Source organism: Molothrus aeneus, chromosome 4 (genome assembly GCF_037042795.1).
Source record: "Molothrus aeneus isolate 106 chromosome 4, BPBGC_Maene_1.0, whole genome shotgun sequence".
In the NCBI taxonomy this organism is placed as follows: Eukaryota; Metazoa; Chordata; class Aves; order Passeriformes; family Icteridae; genus Molothrus; species Molothrus aeneus.
The window spans coordinates 73,780,061-73,800,544 of record NC_089649.1 but is presented as its reverse complement, the minus strand read 5'-3'; the positions used below and the strand labels follow the sequence as shown (position 1 = coordinate 73,800,544).

General features: G+C 55.8%; 1 protein-coding gene across 2 annotated transcripts in view; it reads right to left on the bottom strand.

Moving 5' to 3' along the window:
• LOC136555827 (GDNF family receptor alpha-4) overlaps window positions 1-20,153 on the bottom strand; it is a 76,520-nt gene extending 56,367 nt beyond the window's left edge. Inside the window, exon 1 of one of the 2 annotated variants that reach the window (XM_066548859.1) lies at window positions 20,051-20,153. In XM_066548859.1, coding sequence (XP_066404956.1) covers window positions 20,051-20,090 — 40 coding nt within the window. In that variant the 5' untranslated portion in view covers window positions 20,091-20,153. The remainder of the gene's footprint in view (window positions 1-20,050) is intronic. The other variant, XM_066548860.1, reaches the window with a different exon arrangement.
• Window positions 20,154-20,484: the final 331 nt, after the last annotated feature.

Genomic DNA, 20,484 nt, shown 5'->3' with positions numbered 1-20,484 from the left:
TGTGTCCCACACCCTGGGTCAGGGCCATGGGAGCTGCAGGGCAGGGGCTGAGGGCTGGGGCCATTCCAGGTGCTGGGATACCCCAGGTGCTCCTGCAGGGCCAGGCAGCAAAGCCCAGCCCAGGCTCCCAGCAGCAGTGTCTGTCCCCAGGGAGGGTGGCAGGGGCTCCTGCTGCCTCCACCTGCACAGCCCTGCCCTGGACCTCCCTCCCTCCATCCCCTCCTGCCTCAAGACCCTGCCCTGGCCCTCCTGCACTTTGGTATTTCAGAACCACAGCTGAGGGATCTGCAGCTGCTGGGGCTGCTGACACAACATCAAATTCTGCTTCTTTTTGCTGATGTGTGCTTTGGTTTCGAGTGTGCAGGGTCTGGGTTTTGTCCTTCCTTCCTTGGACACTCAGAGTGTCTCAAGTTAAACCTCAGCCTGCCTGGAGGATTTTCAGCATTCCCAGTGCCACCTGTGACAGAGGATTTGAGGGTCATCTCTTGCTTTTCTCAGAGAAGCGACTCACTGCTCTCTCCACAATGCCACACCTGAGGTGACATGAGAGCTGCTGGGACCCCGAGGAGAGGCACAGGCTGCTGCTGCCCAGCCTGGATGGCAGACTGTGTGTCCAGCTGTGCTGGGATCCCCTCAGGATCCCCAGCTGCAGCTGGGCTTTGGGCTGGGAGGGGGCTGAGCCTCCACTCCACTCTACAGAGCTCCCCCTCCACACCAGGCTCTGCAGGAGAGGCTTCACTGAGGAGAAAGGCACCAGGGAGGAAAGCAATGGTGAGAAGTAACAAGGAGAAAAGCAAAGAGAACTCTGGACTGGAAAATTTCTGCCCAACGATTGTCTCTAATAAGGTTTGACTGTGTTAATTAATTGAGATGTGCCTTGGAGAGTGGGAGCTGCTGCTGATGGAAGCCAGCCAAGAAGGAAAAAACCCCTCATTTTCTCTGCAAACCTTCTGACTAGACCAGATCTCTGAGGCTTGGTGTGGCAGGCTCTGGGGAGATGGGCAGGTTTTCAGGGCCTGTGACACAGCCACAGGTAGAATTTGGCTGTCACAAACTGCCAGGGAGGGTGGCCAGGGGTGGAGGAGGACAAGGCTTTGCAGTGGGACCAAAATGGGTCATTCCCTCACACAAGCTTTGGTAATTTCCTACCTGAAGCCAAAGGTCTGCACCTTCCTTGCCTGGGTAGGAAGAAAGACAGAATAAGGGTGTGTGTCATTCCCCAGAGGTTCAGGTCCCTGGCAGGGCTAAGAGCACCCCAGTCCTGTGCTGTCAGCCCCAGCCCCACAGGGACACCTCTGGGACAGAGCCATGGCTGGGCCAGGACTGCAGCAGGGACCTCAAACCAGCCCCTCCAGAGCACTGAGAGCCTGCAGAGCTGGGGCTGAGCAGCCTCCTGGGGCAGGAAACACCTCAGCCTCTGCTGGGCCTGTCCTGCAGCTTGTCCCTGGAGAAACAGAGCTCAGGTGTGCAGCCTGGGGTCACAGCCCACGGAGCACCCAGCAGGGCAGGAGCAGGGGCAGGGGTGCAGGGAGCACCCAGCACCAGGGTCAGGGGCGCAGGGAGCACCCAGGACAGGCAGGAGCAGGGATGCAGGGAGCACACAGGACAGGCAGGAGCAGGGACAGGGATGCAGGGAGCACACCTCCAGAGTTTGCACTGAGTTTTCCTGAGCCTTGGGAAGTGTGCTGGAAAAGATGCTCTGTGCACCTTTCCAGTTTAAAGGTCAGCTAAGGACTGGCAGGGAGAGGACAGACCTGAGCTCTCCAGCTCTGCTCTCCTGTGATGCAGAGGAACTGCTCCCTGCTTTGAGGGCTGTGGGGGCAGCAGCTTTGTGCCCTCAGCCCACCCATGGATCAGAATTCCTGGGTCTCCAAGGAGCCTCCCCCTGCCCTGCAAGAAGTGATGGATGTGGAGGAACATCCTGCAGCCCTGTGAGCTGGCAGCAGGGCACGAGCTCAGTGCCAGCACAGAAATGTCAGCTTACCCCAGAGGAAAATCCCCCCAGAACAGAGACATGTCTGGGTAGACTCAGTGTGCCCCAGGGCTCTCCTCATGTGATTTTTCCTCTTGGAAGTTTCAGCCTGGGAGCAGAAGGAATCTTTTCTACAGGAAGAGCTGTTCACTCTTCCTATTTTTTTACTAAAAAATGTAGCTCCTTTGGTTTGGATGTTAGTGACTGCATTTAAACTAATCGGAGTAAAAACGTTGCTGACAACCCCTGTAACTCCTACTACAGTTTCTAGATCAGGACTTGAGGAAATGTTGGACAGAGGTGGGTTCTGCCTGGCACAGGGTTCAGATGTGCAGGAATAAGAGATGTTGAGCCAGTTCTGGGATTCCCTCCTGTTCCCTTTGGACATGATTTCAATAGTCCTGGTAAGAAACTGTCCAGCTTTCCACAGATGCTTTTTCTGCCATAAGAGGGAAATAATCAAGACTGAAACCACTTCCACTAATTGCCTGTATTTTAAATCTGAAGTGGTGCCAAGTTCCTGCTTGGAAATTGTTCAAGCAGCTGCCATCACCAGGCTCCCAGGAGGACACGGGGACTGGGGACAGGGGTCAGTCACACAGCCCATGGCAGGGATGGACCCTGGGACAGGGGTCAGGCACAGCCCCTCCTCACACCCCTCCAAGGGATGGACAGGCTGCTGTGTTTCTGCCTGTTGAACATTTTTAGCTCTGTAAATGCTACATCATGACGTAATTTTAAATCCCAAAATAAAGACAAAACAGAAGGCAGACACTTTCCTCCAAAAGACAAAGGAATTTAAGTCTCTGCAGAGGATGAAAGACTTGTATTTGCAGAGGAAGAGGTGGGATGAGATGTTCTCAATGACCTTTGTTTAACCCAAGAGAGCACCAGCTCACAAGGCTGGCTCCAGCCATGGTCATTGCTGTGGGGCTCTCCGGAGCCCATGGCTGCAGAAATCATGGATGTTCCAAGCAGGGGAGGCCACAGGACTCAGGGAGAACAAGAACCAGAGGAATCATGGTGATGAGCCCAGCTCAAGCAAACTCACCCAAAATCTAGATGTACAGCAATACCTGGTTCAGGCCCATAGAGTCACCTCCTCCTCTGGTACCCAACTCTCCCAGGAACCCTGGGAAGCTCAATGCCCTAAACAATGAAAATACCTCAGTATTTTGGAAGGTATTACACAAGGCAAGGAATTGCTCCCTGGCAGGGTGGGCAGGCCCTGGCACAGGTGCCCAGAGCAGCTGGGGCTGCCCCTGGATCCCTGGCAGTGCCCAAGGCCAGGCTGGACACTGGGGCTGGAGCACCTGGAACACTGGGAGGTGTCCCTGCCATGGCAGGGGTGGCACTGGGTGGGATTTAAGGTCCCTTCCACCCCAAACCAGTCTGTGAATCTGTGATTCTTCCTTTGATATGCCAATCACTTGCTTTTCCAGCAACCCCTTTCACCAGCACACAGCCATTGGCTGCCTGGGGTATGAACAGGTAAAACCAGTAGAAATCCACCCAGAAAAAAGGAAGAGAAGGTCCCTCTTCATGAAAAAGCAGGAGGGTGAACATGGATGTAGCAGCAAAGCTCCATGCCTTGTGTATTTCCTATTCACATTTGCTGGCTGCTGTCCCACTGTAACTTGGCCTCAGAGAGTGCCCGTGGTGCTGGGGAGCAGGGAGGAACTCTGGGGAGCAGGGAGGAATGGCCAGCTCCTGGTAGGAAGTGTTTCTCTGGAGGCTGAGCTCAGCCCTGTGCTGCTGAGGCTCTGGGGTTTTACCTGCATACCCACAGAAAACCAGCCTGGACAGCATCTCTGCCTCTGGGCTGAGAGAAACACAGAATTATTGAATGGTCTGAGTTGGAGAGGCCTTCAAAGGGCATCTCCAGTCCAGCCCCTGCAATGAGCAGGGACATCTTCAACAGCATCAGGTTGGTCAGAGCCCCAGAGCCCAACCTGGCCTTGAGCATTTTCAGGGCTGGGGCAGCCAGAGCCTCTCTGGGCACCCTGTCCCACGCTGCCCCTGGCTCTGTGGGCTGTTTCACCCCTCAGCAGTGGCTCTGGCCTCATCCCAGCTGTAGATGTGCTGGCCTGAGCCACGTGGCTGTGGCTGAGGAGGTGACACAGGTGTCTGTGTGTGTGTCCCCACTGGGAACCTGCGCTACACTAAAGATGCTTTGGCATTAATGTGTAAATTAAAGTACGACTGCAATAATAGTCAAAAGGGAGCCCAAAAGAGAACAGAGAAGATTGATTATGTGCATATTTTAAGTGCTTTGTGACTGTGAATGTTTATCTGAAAAATAAGAGTGAACGAGCAGCACTGATGCTACAAATAAAAATAATAAAGGGAAATACATCTATTTTATTATTAAATTATAGATTAAAATAGGAAACAAGGGGGAATATAGAAACATATATCTCTTTGTGGAGGCTTTCTGTAACAATCATCATAAAATAACACAGCAGTACCTGACAGCTTAAATAAAGACAGGAGCTGAGGCTCCTATCTACACATTTATCTCCTCTGATCCAGACAGGGTAAAGAGGCATAAAAGGCAGGGATAATAACATCTTCCCTGCAAACCAGCTCCCAAACGATAGGCAGATTTTATACTCGGTTACTCCACATAATGTCAACATTGTTAGAAAACAAAAGCACCATGAAGGAACATCTTTTTCCCTCCTCTCTTTCACCCTCTTTTCCCTGTGATCTATCGCTCTGAGATTTCTGTGCAATGCACAAAGGGGCAGATCAGAAGCTCTGCTGCCCTGGATTTGTGGGGCAGCAGCAGCAGAACGAAGGGAAGGAGCAGTGAGGCTCAGATGGGAGCACAGCACTCAAACTCAGGGGAGCAGAGGAAGCACTAGGCAGGTCCCCTAAGCCCTGCCCAGGGTGACAGGGGCTGCTGGAGCCAGCTCTGGAGCCCTCCTGCCCTACCCCGTGCCCCACACACGATGTGGATGCACAGAGCTGTCCCTGTGTCCCACCCGAGCCAGCAGCCCAGGGAGGCACTCACTGACCTGGGGCTGGAGCTGACAAATGGCCTTGGGACAGCCAGGTGCTCCCTGTTCCCCAGGCCCTGTCACCAAGAGGGACTCAAACCCTGGGAGCTTCTCCCTGAGCCTGCTCTTTCCCCAATTCCCCTCATCCCCAACAGTGATTCCTGCTGCCCCTGAGCGATTCCCCCACACCCTTGCCATGTCCAAGGTGACACCACAGCAAGAAAATACAACCTGGAGAGTTCCTGGAGCAAGCCACCCACAGTCCTGAGGGAAAACACTCACCTGGTGTCACAGCACACGTCACAGATGAGATGGCCACAATACCCAGAGTGTTGCCACACAATTTCAGAAAGATTTAACACACACACACACACACACACACACACACACACACACACACACACACACACACACACACACACACACACACACACACACACACACACACACACACACACACACACACACACACACACACACACACACACACACACAAAGTAACACCACCATGTCACTTCAGAAGGCCTCAAGGATCTGCCCTTTTTGTTCTCCAGCCCAGCCTTTCATCCCCTCATGTTCACACATCACACCTGTGTGCCCTCTGCTCCCTCTGTGCTTGCTCAGCACACCTGGGCCCTCCATGGCTCACAGCTGTCAGTGCTGCTCACCTGGGCCCTCCATGGCTGTCAGTGCTGCTCACCTGGGCCCTCCATGGCTGTCAGTGCTGCTCACCTGGGCCCTCCATGGCTCACAGCTGTCAGTGCTGCTCACCTGGGCCCTCCATGGCTGTCAGTGCTGCTCACCTGGGCCCTCCATGGCTCACAGCTGTCAGTGCTGCTCACCTGGGCCCTCCATGGCTGTCAGTGCTGCTCACCTGGGCCCTCCATGGCTCGTTGCTGTCACTGCTGCTCACCTGTCCTGCACACCTGCATACCACTGGGGATGAGGCTCACCCCACTGCCCGTGTGCCTGCAGCCTGGCACAAACAAGCAGCACTCTGAAAGCAGCTGTGTTCCTGCACCTCCTTCCACACACACCTTTCTGCTCTGAACTAACCCTTCCACAGTGGGCAGCACGAGCAGCTCGTTCCCATTTCCAAAGCTTGTGGGATCTGAGCTTCTCCTGAAACTTCTCATCCAACAAGGGCTTGGAGCAAGCTGGGCTGGTGGAAGGAGTCCCTGCCTGGCGAGGGGGTGGAAGGAGATGAGCTTTGAGATCCCTTCCAGCCCAAACCATTCCTTGAGTCTGTGATTCTGTCTGGTCGGCCCAGGGAGGGACAGACCGACACACACAAGATTCATCTTCTCAGGAAAACACAGCTGGAAGAACAACACAATTACATTGTTTACCTTTAGTTGGATCAAGGTGTTAATTCTTCCCAGCCTGAAGGGTTTTCTCCAGGGACACCTGTATTTGCTCAGCTAGTTTGCTATAAGACAGAGCTCTTGGAACTTACTTGAGAAGAGGGGCAAACATCTTGGCAGCAGCAACCCTTATTTTTTCTGAAAGATTTACTTTGGGGTCCCAGCACAATGGAGGGTGACAATAGGAGTGGCTGTCCAAGCTGGACGTGGAGCCAACCCCTCGGGGAGGGGAGCCCCAAACTCCTGCCTGGCCCAGCTCCATCCCAGGGGGAACAGGAGCTCTGTGCTGGCAGGGGACACTGGGTGTGAGGGACCAGGACTGCCCTGGGGCAGGGCAGGAGCAGGAGCCAGCTCACCCCAGGAGCCACAGGCAGAGCTCAGGGTCACCAGAGCCAGCTCCAGCGCTGAGCCCTCCCAGCTGCAGCATCCAGTGGCACAGAGACCGAGCAGCACCTCCTTCCCTTGGGCCCTTCACACCAATCTGGGATGTTCTGGGGAAGGGGGAGAGCTGTGGCCAGCCCTGGGCTCCCAGTGCTGCAGGCAGCAGGGTGACCCCTCTGCCTGGTGAGAGGAATAGCAAATTTGTCTTTCCAAACAAGCTGTGGGGCTGCTGGGAGATAAAACCAGCACTGGGAGATAAAAGAAACAATGGGAAGGATTCCACTGATTGATGAATGGGAAAAGATATTTGCTTTAATAAATAAACTTTAGGTTTGCTGATAAATGAAATTAGACCTTGAGAGATGAAATAAACAATGGGAAGAAAAACCCATAAATTCAGTAAGAATTAAAAAGTAAAAGGGAGGGTTATACTTATATATTAGAGAGTTATATAAATATTAGAGGGAAATCTTTGAGAAATCTTTGGTATCAGGTGTTTTGGGAAGTCTCAAGTACCTCAGAAATGGGGAAAGAGAGAAGGGAAATGTGGCTGGAAATTGGGATAAAAAGGAGGCTGCATCCTCCAATAATGTGAAAGACCCCAGGGGATGCCCCATGGCCTCTCCCTTTATTGGAATAAAGCCAAAAAAGGACTCCTCTGTCTCCCTTTTGGACATAAACCTCTGGTGTTTGTGGATGAACTTTCCTACCACTGGTGACACTGCTGTGTCCCAAAGGCCACACGGGGACAGTGTGTTTAACACCCTTGTTTAACTCATGGGTGCACCCAGGACCTGCAGATCCCACACAGCCATGCACTGGTTGCTCCTCATGCCTATGACTCACAACTCCCCTGAAAAAATTCATCAAGCCTCAAGGATAACTCAGACTGAGACCCTGCAATTTCTTTTTCCATTATAAATGAGAAAGAAAAATAGCCTAAACATTTCACTCCTAATACTCAAAACTTTTTCCTCCAGTGCTTCACGCTGTTGCTGTCTGCCCTCCCCTCCCTGTGGTGCAGGAGTGTGACTAATCCTCCTCTTCCCCTGGCACTGGAACCTTGCAGGTATTTATAGAGTGTGATCGTGTTCTCTCCTGTGCCTTTCTTCCCTCTGCAGCTCTGGATGAGCCGGGCACCAGCCCAGGCATCTCTCCCGTGCCTTGCCTTGCTCTGTGAGGCTGTGCTCGCTGCAGTGCAAGGCAGGAGAGGCTTTTCCTGCTGGAGAGGCCATGGCAGGGCCCCCAGGGGGCTCCCAGGGCTCCCAGAGGCTCTGCAGGGAGCTCCTGGTGGCCTGGCACCCACCTGGCCCAGGGCTGGCTCTGTGTGCTCTGGGTGCGCTCACAGCTGCCAGACCTGCCTGCTCCCCTAAATCAGCCAGGACCCTCACCTGCCCTGTGTCACAGCCAGTGTCATCACTGCCCTGTGTCACAGCCAGTGTCACAGCCAGTGTCACAGCCATTGCCATCACTGCCCTGTGTCACAGCCGGTGCCATCACCTGCCCTGTGTCACAGCCAGTGCCATCACTGCCCTGTGTCACAGCCAGTGTCACAGCCAGTGCCATCACTGCCCTGTGTCACAGCCAGTGTCACAGCCAGTGTCACAGCCATTGCCATCACTGCCCTGTGTCACAGCCGGTGCCATCACCTGCCCTGTGTCACAGCCAGTGCCATCACTGCCCTGTGTCACAGCCAGTGTCACAGCCAGTGTCACAGCCAGTGCCATCACCTGCCCTGTGTCACAGCCAGTGTCACAGCCAGTGTCACAGCCAGTGTCATCACTGCCCTGTGTCACAGCCGGTGCCATCACCTGCCCTGTGTCACAGCCAGTGTCACAGCCAGTGTCACAGCCAGTGCCATCACTGCCCTGTGTCACAGCCAGTGTCACAGCCAGTGCCATCACTGCCCTGTGTCACAGCCAGTGCCATCACCTGCCCTGTGTCAGCTCTGCCACAGCCAGTGCCATCACTGCCCTGTGTCACAGCCAGTGTCACAGCCAGTGCCATCACCTGCCCCGTGTCACAGCCAGTGCCATCACCTGCCCTGTGGCACAGCCAGTGTCACAGCCAGTGCCATCACCTGCCCCGTGTCACAGCCAGTGCCATCATTGCCCTGTGTCACAGCCAGTGTCACAGCCAGTGTCACAGCCAGTGCCATCACCTGCCCTGTGTCAGCTCTGCCACAGCCAGTGTCACAGCCAGTGTCATCACTGCCCTGTGTCACAGCCGGTGCCATCACCTGCCCTGTGGCACAGCCAGTGTCCTGCCAGTGCCATCACTGCCCTGTGTCACAGCCAGTGTCACAGCCAGTGTCACAGCCATTGCCATCACTGCCCTGTGTCACAGCCGGTGCCATCACTGCCCTGTGTCACAGCCAGTGTCACAGCCAGTGTCACAGCCAGTGTCACAGCCAGTGCCATCACCTGCCCTGTGTCACAGCCGGTGCCATCACCTGCCCTGTGTCACAGCCAGTGCCATCACTGCCCTGTGTCACAGCCAGTGTCACAGCCAGTGTCACAGCCAGTGCCATCACCTGCCCTGTGTCACAGCTAGTGTCACAGCCAGTGCCATCACCTGCCCTGTGTCAGCTCTGCCACAGCCAGTGTCATCACTGCCCTGTGTCACAGCCGGTGCCATCACCTGCCCTGTGGCACAGCCAGTGCCATCACCTGCCCTGTGTCAGCTCTGCCACAGCCAGTGTCACAGCCAGTGTCATCACTGCCCTGTGTCAGCTCTGCCACAGCCAGTGCCCTGCCAGTGCCATCACCTGCCCTGTGTCACAGCCAGTGTCACAGCCAGTGCCATCACTGCCCTGTGTCAGCTCTGCCACAGCCAGTGCCATCATTGCCCTGTGTCACAGCCAGTGTCACAGCCAGTGTCATCACCTGCCCTGTGTCACAGCCAGTGCCATCACCTGCCCTGTGTCACAGCCAGTGTCACAGCCAGTGCCATCACTGCCCTGTGTCAGCTCTGCCACAGCCAGTGTCACAGCCAGTGTCACAGCCAGTGCCATCACCTGCCCTGTGTCAGCTTTGCCACAGCCAGTGTCACAGCCAGTGCCATCACCTGCCCTGTGTCACAGCCAGTGTCCTGCCAGTGCCATCACCTGCCATCTCATGTCACAGCCAGTGCCATCACCTGCCATCTCATGTCACAGCCAGAGCTCTGCCCTGGGGCTGGGGCAGCAGAAAGGGAGCTGGGAGATGGATGTGGGGGCTAAGGAGATGAAGCTGAAACGCTTGTCCAGCAGTAGCTGGGGGCTCCTGAGCAGCAGGCAGGGCTGGCTGGCAGGGGAAGGGTGGTCTCAGTGCTCTGTCTCCCTCACTGAGCCCAGCAAAGCCAAGGTGCAGGTGCCAGGGACCAGAGCTGCCCCACAGGCTGGTAAACTCTGCCCTCCTGCAAACAGAGAGCCCCTCTCACACCGGCTGGGAATGGTCCTTGCCCTTGTGAGCAGGGCCAGGACAGGACTGGCTGGCCATAATCAACCTCTTCAGGGACTTTAACAGTGGGACAAGCAATTCCTATGGCCCCAAATGCTCCTGGGCTCTGGGAGGCCTCTGTGGGCCCCAGAGGAGGCACCAACTCCACGCAGCTCCAACCACCATTAGGGCTAGAGCCATCAGGTCTGTGAAACACAAGTTTCTCACTGGATTTCTTTCTCTTTAACCATGGCAAAATATGTTCCCTGGGGAAATTTGGGCTTTGCAAGTAGAAAAACAAAACACTAAATAGTGTTTTCATCTTGTTTTCTTTGTCTTTAATTTCTTTAGTTGTATAGATTGAAATGATGGGTCCCTGACTTCTCCACATCAGCTGCTCCTTGGAGGACCAGGGGAACTTGGTGGGGTTGGCTGGGTTCATCTCACTGGTCAAGGAAAGAGCCAGAGGTGTCATGGGGATTGGCTTTGAAGCCCTTGGAGGTAACACCAACCTGCAGAGAGGAGCAGTGTCCCTCCAGGCCTGCCAGCTTCTCTTGGTTGAAAGGAGAAGTTCAGAAGAGCAGGTGAAAACCAGGTGGGGTGAAACCCATTTCCTGCAGCCTCTGGGACCTGTCTGGTGTGTGGGCAGGGGACAAGTGAGAGACAGGTTCCATTTCTCCTCCTGTCCAAGGTCCCTCTGGGAAGGCCATTTTCTGTTTTCTTAATAAAAGCAGATAAAACAGAAGAGGAACATCTGCGGCTTCATTTTAGTCCTCATTTTTCTTCCCCTGGAATTATACTTAATAAGCATTTCATTTTCCACTTGCTATCTTTTATTTCAAATTTTACTGTTCCTGATCTGTCATTGTTGTTCGAAAGTCAAACTGTACCAAAAGCCCAATATTTTTCTGGGAAATGAGCTGCAGCTTTCCAGCCTGCCCTGAGCAGAGCACCCCAGCCCCAGTGCAGGGCAGGATCCCTCTCCCTGTGCATCCCTGGGATGGGGGAAGGTTTGCAGAGCTCTTCACTTCACCTTGGTCCTGCTGAGGAAGAGCTCAGTGGGCTCTGTGCTCAGGCAGGGGCTGCTGGAAGTCACCTTGTTCCTGATCCCACCTTGGAGTTTGCTGCTGGCCACAAACACAAATATCCCAGGTCAAACACTGCTGGTTCTGCTGCACAAGAATTCCCCTGCCTTAAAAATATCCTGATTTCACACCTGGATGCAGTGAGTTTGCACCATTATCCAAAACCTGAGAGACCCAGACACAGATGCTGCAATTCCTCATCCCATGGGACAGACTCACCCTGCAGATTAAACACTTCTGGGGGAGTTCACTGCATTCCTTCTTGCTCTTTGGGTTTTTAAAATTCCTGTTTGTTAGTTTGTTTTTTGCTCCAGCTCTTCCATTATGATCAAAACTTACCGGTAATGCAATAGCCCCTAATGACCTCAATTAGAGCTCTGGAGCCCTGGAGTCAGGTAGTTAATTACTCACAGGCTTTCCAGCACACACCAGGGGCTGCCCTGGCTGGTCTGTGGGGAGCAGGAATGAAGCACTACCAGAGGGGGAGGTAAATTGCCCGCACCAGTCCCAGGACGGTGGAAGCTCTGCCCCTGCTTCTCCTGGGATGTGTGCCCACAGCCTGCTCTGACAGATGGCCCCGAGCTGCCTCCTCACCTGCGGAGAGCCCCAGCCCCTCTGGCAGAAGGAAACCCAGCCCCTGAGGCTCCCTGGATCCAGCAGGGCTCTCAGAGCTCCCCATCCTGCACGCGCCTCTCCCAGCTCCTGAATTCCTGTCAATTCCTGTCACCATGGGAAGCTCCCCCTGCACCTCCTGTCTGACACCTCAGGAGCCTCTTCTCTTCCACATCTCACCTCCAGAGCAGAATCTGCTCAGAACCTTCTCCAGCATTCCCTTCCCAAATCCTCTGGCCCTGACAGAGAACTCCTGTAGTGCAAGTTCAGCAAAGTTCCCAAACAGCAGGAGAGCCTCTAAAGCTGCATCCTACAGGAGGTTCCTCACCTCAAGACATTTCCTTTCAACATCACAGAAAGGAGACAAGATTTCTAACTACATAGGGAAAATCAGCATATTCCCAGGGAATGGGGTCGCCAAGCACTTTCGGGGAGTTCCTCAGGGCAGCACTTTTGGTTTAGGGTTTGCTGATTCTCCAAAGCCTGACGAGTCCTCCAGTGATCCCATCAGCCCTCTAAGGGTAAACTGGCTCTTCTCCCTTCAGGTCATTTGAAATCAAAGCTTTTATTAACAGAACCACAGAACCTTTTGGGTTAGGAAATACCTCTGAGATCACAGAGTGCAACATTTCAGTTTCTCTTGCAGCCGTTCCCTGCCAGGCAGCAGACAAGAGGTGTGAGCCCATGGTCTTGCCCGAATTTGGGGCGCTCAGGGTGAGGTGTGAGAGCCCCAGCATGGTCTGTTCTGAAGGCATTGCATTCCTCCCCCACAGCTGGAGCTCCTCCTCATGCCAGCTCCCTGTGCACACACCTCTGTCACCTCTGTCACCTTGGGGGTTTCTCCAGGCTGAGCACCACGACCCCCGAGCACTTTTCCCACACTGAAGGAAAGCTCTGTGCTCACCCAGGGATTTTTTGTGTCCCCTGTGACAGCAGCCCAAGGTGAGCACTGTCTCTCAAGCAGCCTACTGGGTTATTTTCTCTTACCAAGGGGAAGAAACAAGACAAATGTCTTGGAAGGAGGGAAAAATGTACCGTGAAATTGCTGTAACTCGTGTCAAATCAACTAACCTTGCAAGGAGGAGTGAACTCCTCAGCAGCAGGAGACTCTCAGCACACTCAGCCTCACCCAGGGCTCACACAAACAGGTAAATGCCCTGGGCTCTTCCCAGCCCCGAGGGTTCAGCATGCAGGGCTGCTCTCCTGCCCACTCACACACACACCAACACCATGTCCTCACCTGCAGCCCTGCTCACAGAAGGTTCCAGGGGCTTCTGTCACCCCCAGCCCTGTGAGAGCTCTTTAAGGTGCCCAGTGCTGCTCACACCAGCTGCAGGGCACTGCAGGATCCAGCTGCTGCCTCCCTGCAGGCTGCAGGGGCTGGGGCAGCACAGCTGAGCTCCCTGGGCAGCTGCATGGGCAGGGAGGGGACAGCACAGGGGACAGGGAAGGGACAGCACAGGGGACAGGTACTCTGATCCAAAAGCTGTTTACCCAAAGCCACACAGGTGAGCTGTGAATCTCCTCCTGGGTTTCCTCACTGGAGCAGCTCTGAGGAAGGGCGGGTGGGTTGGCTGCAGGACAAACCATGGCATCTACAGCCAGCCCTTTGGAGCTGGGGTGCAGTGATGGGGATGCAGAGCACTCAGCCGTGGAACCCTGGGATGGTTTGCTCTGGTAGGAACCTCAAAGCTCATCCTGATGGGGATGCCGAGCACTCAGCTCTGGGATGGTTTGGTCTGGAAGGGACCTTAAAGCTCATTCTGTTCCACCCCTGCCACAGGCAGGGGCACCTTCCCCTGGGCTGAGCAAGGGACAGAAAGACATTCCAGTTGTCATCACGGTGCAGGTGATGCCTTTGGGGGATCCAATTAGAGCAGCAAGAGGAAAAAATAAAACACAGTGTTCAATAAAGGCTGCAACAGTTAATAAGGTGGAGGTGACACTTAGGGGGCTCCAGTTTAGGCAGCAGGAGGGAAAAAAATGAGCAAAGTGTTCAATAAAGACTACAACAGTAAAAGAAGATGAATTGAGAAATTCAAACCCCTTTATGATTGATTTGACTGTTTATGTAAAATTCTCACGAACAGGACCACATGAACTCTGCAGAGTGGTGGCCCAGACCCAGTGTTTGCTCAAAACAAGAATTCACAGCCACGTTCCAAGTGGAGGCTCCCTCCCCACGAGGCTGTGGCTGCCCCGTATTTCCCTTGCTCTGATTAATCGAGGAGGATGGGATTTCCCAGGAGGCACCAGCCAGCCTTCGATGCACAGCTGAAAGCAAAACCTGATTATTTTGCAGAGGTGGAGTCCACTCCAGCACCTCTTTAGGCACCCTGGAGCTCTCTCAGGACCTGTCCTGAGCACTGGCTGGGTCCAGCTCAGCTCTGAGGCCCCAGAGCCCTCAGGCCATGCAGGGGCTCCCTGAGCTGCCCCTTGCTGTCTGTCTGGAGCTGGACTGGCCCCTGGGCACTTCCACCCCTCCTGCAGCCAGGGCAGCCCAGGTCCCTGGAGGCACAGCAGGGCTGATCCCCGAGCAGGGTGGGCTGCACTCAGCCCTGCAGCTCAGGCAGCAGCACTGCAGGTGGGCCTGGCCCAAACTGTGTGCCTGCCTTCCTTTCCATTGTACCAGGAACAGGAGGCGAGGAGGGAAAACCCAGCAGCCTCTCAAGGCTTAACTCACAGCCCGTTAGCATCTGGAGCTGTTTAAGCTCCCATCCCAAAGTGCACTGCCACCCCCTTGGGGCAACAAAGAGACGCCTGAGTTTGGAGGTGTTTGAAAGATGAGCAATTTGATCCTCCTTTTGGAAGGAGCACCAAGAAATCTGTGCCATTCCTTTCCCCTCCAAAGCCAGCTGGCTGCACTTGTGTGTCAGAGCAGCCCTCGGAGCCATATGTCACCAGCAGAGGGGGAGGGCTGCAATAACTCTGCTCGGTGGGGACAGGTACCACAGACAGGCTTTGCCACTTGGATCCCATAAATCAGCCACAGCACAACTGCTCTCACTGCATCTTTCATGCAAACTGCTTTCCAGATGGATTTGCATAGAAAGAGAAAAATAGAGAGCCCCAGAATAATTTAAATTGGAAAAGCCCCCTAAGTTGGAAAAGACCACAGAGTCCAACCATTCCCCAGCACTGCCAGGGCCACCCCTGCCCCTGTCCCCAGGTGCCACAGCCACAGGGCTGTGAAATCCCTGCAGGGATGGGGACTCCAGCCCTGCCCTTTCCATGGGAAATGTCCCCAGTGCCCACCCTGAGCTCCCCTGAGGCCGTTCCCTCTGCTCCTGTCCCTGTTCCCTGGGATAAGATCCCAAATCCCCCCGGCTGTGCCCTCCTGGCAGGAGCTGTGCAGAGCCACAAGGGCCCCCTGAGCTTGCAGGGGACACCTTGGAGGAAGGAGATGGATTCACATGAAGAGAGATGAGGCTTGAGAGTGACAGGACCTGGCCAGAGCAGTTCTGAGCCGGAGAATATTTATCCAACACAACAGGACACAGGGAAGAGCTTTGCCCCATGAGGACAGTGGGGTTTGTTCTGTGTCTCTGGGGTCCCCATCCCCTCCAGCTCCTGCTGCAGGCAGCCACAGCCCAGAGCCCCAGCAGCTGCTGCCAGGGGCCAGAGCACAGGGCATGGGCAGGCTCTGGGGACAGCACAGACGTGGGGTGAGCAAGGATCCCACCCCCAGGGCAGGGACACCTGTGCCACTGCTGGGGGATGAAGGGCCCCAAGGACATCTGCAGCTGGGGCACCAGCTCACCACAGTCACAGAACAGTTTGGGTTGGAAGGGACCTTTTAAAGTTCATTTAATCAAAAATCCCAGTCACAGACTGGTTGGAATTGAAGGGAATTTTCCAAGAGCAGAGACATCTTCCACCAGAGCAGGCTGCTCACAGCCCCACCCAGCCTCAGCCTGGATGCTTCCAGAGATGCTTGGCAACACCCACGAGGAGCACGGCCTCTCTCAGCACCCACCAAGCTCACTGCAGCTCAGCCAGAGCCAGCTGTGGCATCACCTGCTACCAGCCCAGGTCCTGCATGGCTCACGGGTGATTTAAATGTGATGTGACCTTCCTGCAGATTCCTTTTCCTTCCCTGTGGCACTCCCAGCTCCTCCTTGCCCAGGATGGACGGTGGCTCCCCCTCTGGAGCCCTCCTTGCCCTGTGTGAGGCGGCGCTGGGTCCTTTCCTGCAGCCCCACAGCCCTGCCCAGTCACACAGGCTGGGCTCTCCTCCCTGTCCCGCTGCAGGAGCAATCACCACCCCTGGTTCCAGCTCCCAGCAGCTCCTCAGGCGCCCCCTCCCAGCCAGGAGCTTCCAGGCTGCTTTCCCAGGAGAGCAGAGCCCAGCAGGGATGGGCCCAAGGCAGGGGCTGAGCTCTGCCAGCCCCCTCCTCTCAGCCAGGAGAGGCTCTGCTCCCCTGCCACCAGAGCGGATTCTGACAGAGGCTTTTGAAACAAGGGAGCTGTTCTGAGCTGAAGATTGACAGGAACAAGCTTGCCATAGTTTTGTTCCTTTTTATTTTTTCAGTGAAGTGTGTTCTTCTGAAAAAAAAAAATTTCTTCTATCAGGAGAACTACCTTTCAATTTGTCCTCTCTCACTTTTGGGTTGAGAAGAAAGAGGTCATTTATATTTTTTTTAAGGAAGGAAAAGGAATATAAAGTCCACTAGAGGGAAAAAGAAATCATGAATATCTTGGTAGCAGGGTATTTTTATCAAAAGGTGGCAAACTTTAGAGACATTAGAAGTCATGTTTTAAAATGACCAAGTGGAAAGTTATAAAAATGAACAAGTCTTGTGTGAAAATGATGAAGGGAATTTCAGGCACAATAGAAATCATCTGTGAAAATTGCCAGGAGAGCAGGGAAGACATTTCTGTCTCCAAAAGCAAAATAAAATGCTATTCACAGTAATTCATACTAATTATTAGCCTTAAGTAGTACTAATTTTTACCCAGCAATAATTACTATTTAAGGCTCCAGAGCTCTGGAAAAAATATTTTCTGGGTGGGGTAAGGTCCTTGCAGAGCAATCTGCACAGCATTAGTGGGCAGCCTGTTGAGGGAGAAGTTTTATTTCTCCTCTGCACCAACACGGACAGACATAAATATCACATTTCTGTTGATGCAAATAACGGATTGCTCCCATCAAAACTGACAAAGCCACGCATTAAGGAGAGTTTCCCTCTCTCACACACACAGGTGCATTTTCAAGAGATTTCTTCTGCTTTTCCCCAGGATCTGAGTTCACAAACCAGGTGAAAATCTGCCAGAAACTCCCATGTTTGATGGGATCACTGCAGAACCCGTGGCAAACCCAGGCCAGGAACCCTGCAAGTGTTTGATGGGATCTGTGAGGAACCAAACCCAGGAACCCTGCAAATGTTTGATGGGATCTGTGAGGAACCAAACCCAGGAACCCTGCAAGTGTTTGATGGGATCTGTGAGGAACCAAACCCAGGAACCCTGCAAGTGTTTGATGGGATCTGTGAGGAACCAAACCCAGGAACCCTGCAAGTGTTTGATGGGATCTGTGAGGAACCAAACCCAGGAACCCTGCAAGTGTTTGATGGGATCTGTGAGGAGCCAAACCCAGGAACCCTGCAAGTGTTTGATGGGATCTGTGAGGAGCCAAACCCAGGAACCCTGCAAGTGTTTGATGGGATCTGTGCTGCTCAGGCTGCTCACCGCTGTAGCCCCGTGTCCTTGTCAAATTAATTACACTCTTTATATGTACCTCTATCAGTGCTTCCTGGAGCCCTGATTTTCCATAAGGTCTTCCTGAAAGCTTCAGCACTGCCCTGTGAGTGGGATTTCTGTTCAGGTAAATACAGGGGACACTCCAGCAGCCATGAGCTTCCCCCAGTTCATGTCCCTTGTCCTCAGGGGTGGCACTGTGCTCCTGCTCTGTCCTCGCACTGCCATCAGTGTGGCTGCTGGGGGACAGCTCAGGGAGCTGATCTGGCTGGAAAGCAGCTGAGGACAATAAAAACACTGTTCAGTTCTGCAAGCTGCCTGCTCCGGGCCACGCTGTGCGCTTGTGCCAGCAGGAAGCTGGGATCTCCATCCAGGCTGGCTGGTGGTGATACTGCCATCAGGAGAGCCCTGATCTCACCAGGAACTGCCTCCTGCAGCCAGGATCATCCCAAAATTGCCACAGGGGGACACATCAAAGGCGAGGAGCTCGCACTGCTGCCCACTGGGATGAAGCTGGGAATTGCCAGGCTCGTGCCTGCCCTCTCCAGCCCTGCACCCTGGATCCCTGCAGGGGATCCCAGGCACATCTCCATGTCCATCCACAACACAAACATCCAAAAATACCTAGGGAGAAGGCTGAGGGTGCCCAGGAGCTTCTGCTGGGGTGGTGCTGTGCCTGCAGGGGTGAAAAGGTCCCCCTGGACCAGAAGGGCAAAGGGTGACCAGCAGCTGATGGCTTTGCTCCGGCGTGGAGCAGAGGTGACAAGTGTATCCCTAACACCTGTCCCCTATTCCCAGCGGCACTGCCGACAATGGGACTGGCCATTTGCTCCTTTCTCTAAGCCACTTTCTCTAGAGAAATCGATCAGCCCACCAGCCAGTCAATCAGGCAGTCAATCAATGAGGGAGCCAATCCGAGCCGCTTGGAAAACGGATCCTGCCGAGACCGGGACTCGCACCCGAGCCTCGAAAGCCTCAGGGAAAAGCTGCAGCCCTGGGGCAGCCTGAGCCCACCCAGCCCGGGCACAGCCCCTGCCCCGGGCTGGAGGAGCGGCCATCCCGGCCGTGCCGTGCCGTGCCGTGCCCGGGCACTCCCAGCCCCGGAGCGAACCGAGCCCTGCTGAACACGGCCGGGCCCTCCTGGGGGGTCGGATGTGCCCCCATCCCCACCTTTGGGACCTGGAAGGGTTGCTGCTGCTGACATCTAGTGACAGGAGAGCCGGCACGGGGAGTCACCTGGAGCTCCGGCAGAGCCTGCCCACCGCAGGAGAACCAGCCCGGTCCGGCCCGGGGCTCGGTCCTGCCCGGGGCTCTCTGTCCTGTCCAGGATCTCTCTGTCCTGCCCAGGAGCTCGGTGCTGTCAGGATCTCTCTGTCCTGCCCAGGAGCTCGGTCCTGCCCGGAGCTCGGTTCTCCCCAGGAGCGGGGCTCCAGCGGGATCGAGTTCCGGGCGCCCCACGATGTCCCAGCCACTTTCAGTGCCCCCAAGACCTTTTCCTCCTGCAGTGGCACCCGAAGAGAACAGGCACATCCTATTCCCAGCCTCCCCACAGCCCTTCCTGGTCTATTTAAGCACGGGCTCAATGTTGGCTTTGGTGCCTCATCGGAGCACAGGGAGGGGACAGAATGCCCCAAGGGGAGGAGCCGCGGTGGCACCCGGGCATCCCCAGCCGCTGCCGGGGGCCGCAGCCCCTTCACCCCCGTTCCCTTCCTCCAGGGCCGCGGGAGCCCCGGGAATCGCGCAGGAGACGCGGCCGCTCCGGGCTGAGCGGAGGGAGGGAGGATGCGAGCGGGATGCTCAAAGCACGGGAGCACTCGGGGACAGCGGCTGCCAGCCACGCCAGGGGACGAGGGCAGCCACAGGGGTGGGGGGAACCTCTGTGGCGCTCACTCCCCGCTCTCGGTGCAAGAACAAAGCGCTGAGCTGGGTTCGGGGGGCGTGAGGGAATCGCAGCCCGGAGCCCCGAGCGCAGCCCGGCGGACGCGCGGCTCGCTCGGGCTGTGACAGAGCGGTGACAGAGCTGGGGCTGCCAGCCCGCACACGCTGCCCCAAACCCCGGCACATCGGGGCATTCCCGGCGCCGTGCAGAACCTGCCTCCCCTGCAGCTGCAGCGCAGCCCCTCCGAGCCCTGTGCCCCGACAAGTGCTGAATGTGCGGGGCACATCTGGGCATCCCCGCGGCAGCAGGACCATCCGAAAGCACAGCAGCGAGCTCGGCTCCAGAGCAGAGGAGGCACCAGAAAGCCGATGGATGAGCACGGAGTGGAGGAGGAATGGTTCGGGCTGGAAAGGACCTTCACGAGCATCTCGTTCCGACCCCCCTGACACGGGCAGCGACACCTTCCAGGAGCCCGGGCGGCTCCAAGCGCGTCCAGCCCGGTCTCGGTGCAGCCAGCCGGGCTCATCGCCGCTCCCGGAGCGCTGGGAAGCGGAGCCCCCTGCCCGGGGGTGCCCGCCATGCCCCCCAGGCGAGCCCGGCAGAAAGTTGTGCCCCGCTGGCCCGCGCCGCGCTACTCACCCAGGAGGATCAGGGTGCAGAAGCAGAGGATGCCCCTCATCCTCCCGCTGGGCTCGGCTCGGACCCCCGGCCCGGCCCGGCGCGGCTCGGCGCGGCTCGGCGGTGCCGGAGGATGCGCGGAGGGCTGGGCAGGGCGGAGGGAGGGGGGCGGCCCCGCGGCCCGGCCCGGCCCCCCCGGCCCGAGCGCTGCCCCGGCCCCGGCCCCGCTCCGGGCCCGGGTCATGCCCGCAGCCGCGCCGGGCCCCGCGGGCTGGCGGCCGCCCCCCGCGCCATGCTCCGCCGAGGGGCCGCCCCGGGCTGGCCGCTCTGCTTTTATGAGGGTGGATTAGTTAATTGTCCTTTCTTCTTATTACGATTTTTTTTCCTTTGTTTGTTTTTGTTTGTTATTTTTTCCCCTTGTGGTGTGTTTTTCTGTTTTGTTTTCTCCGCCTCTC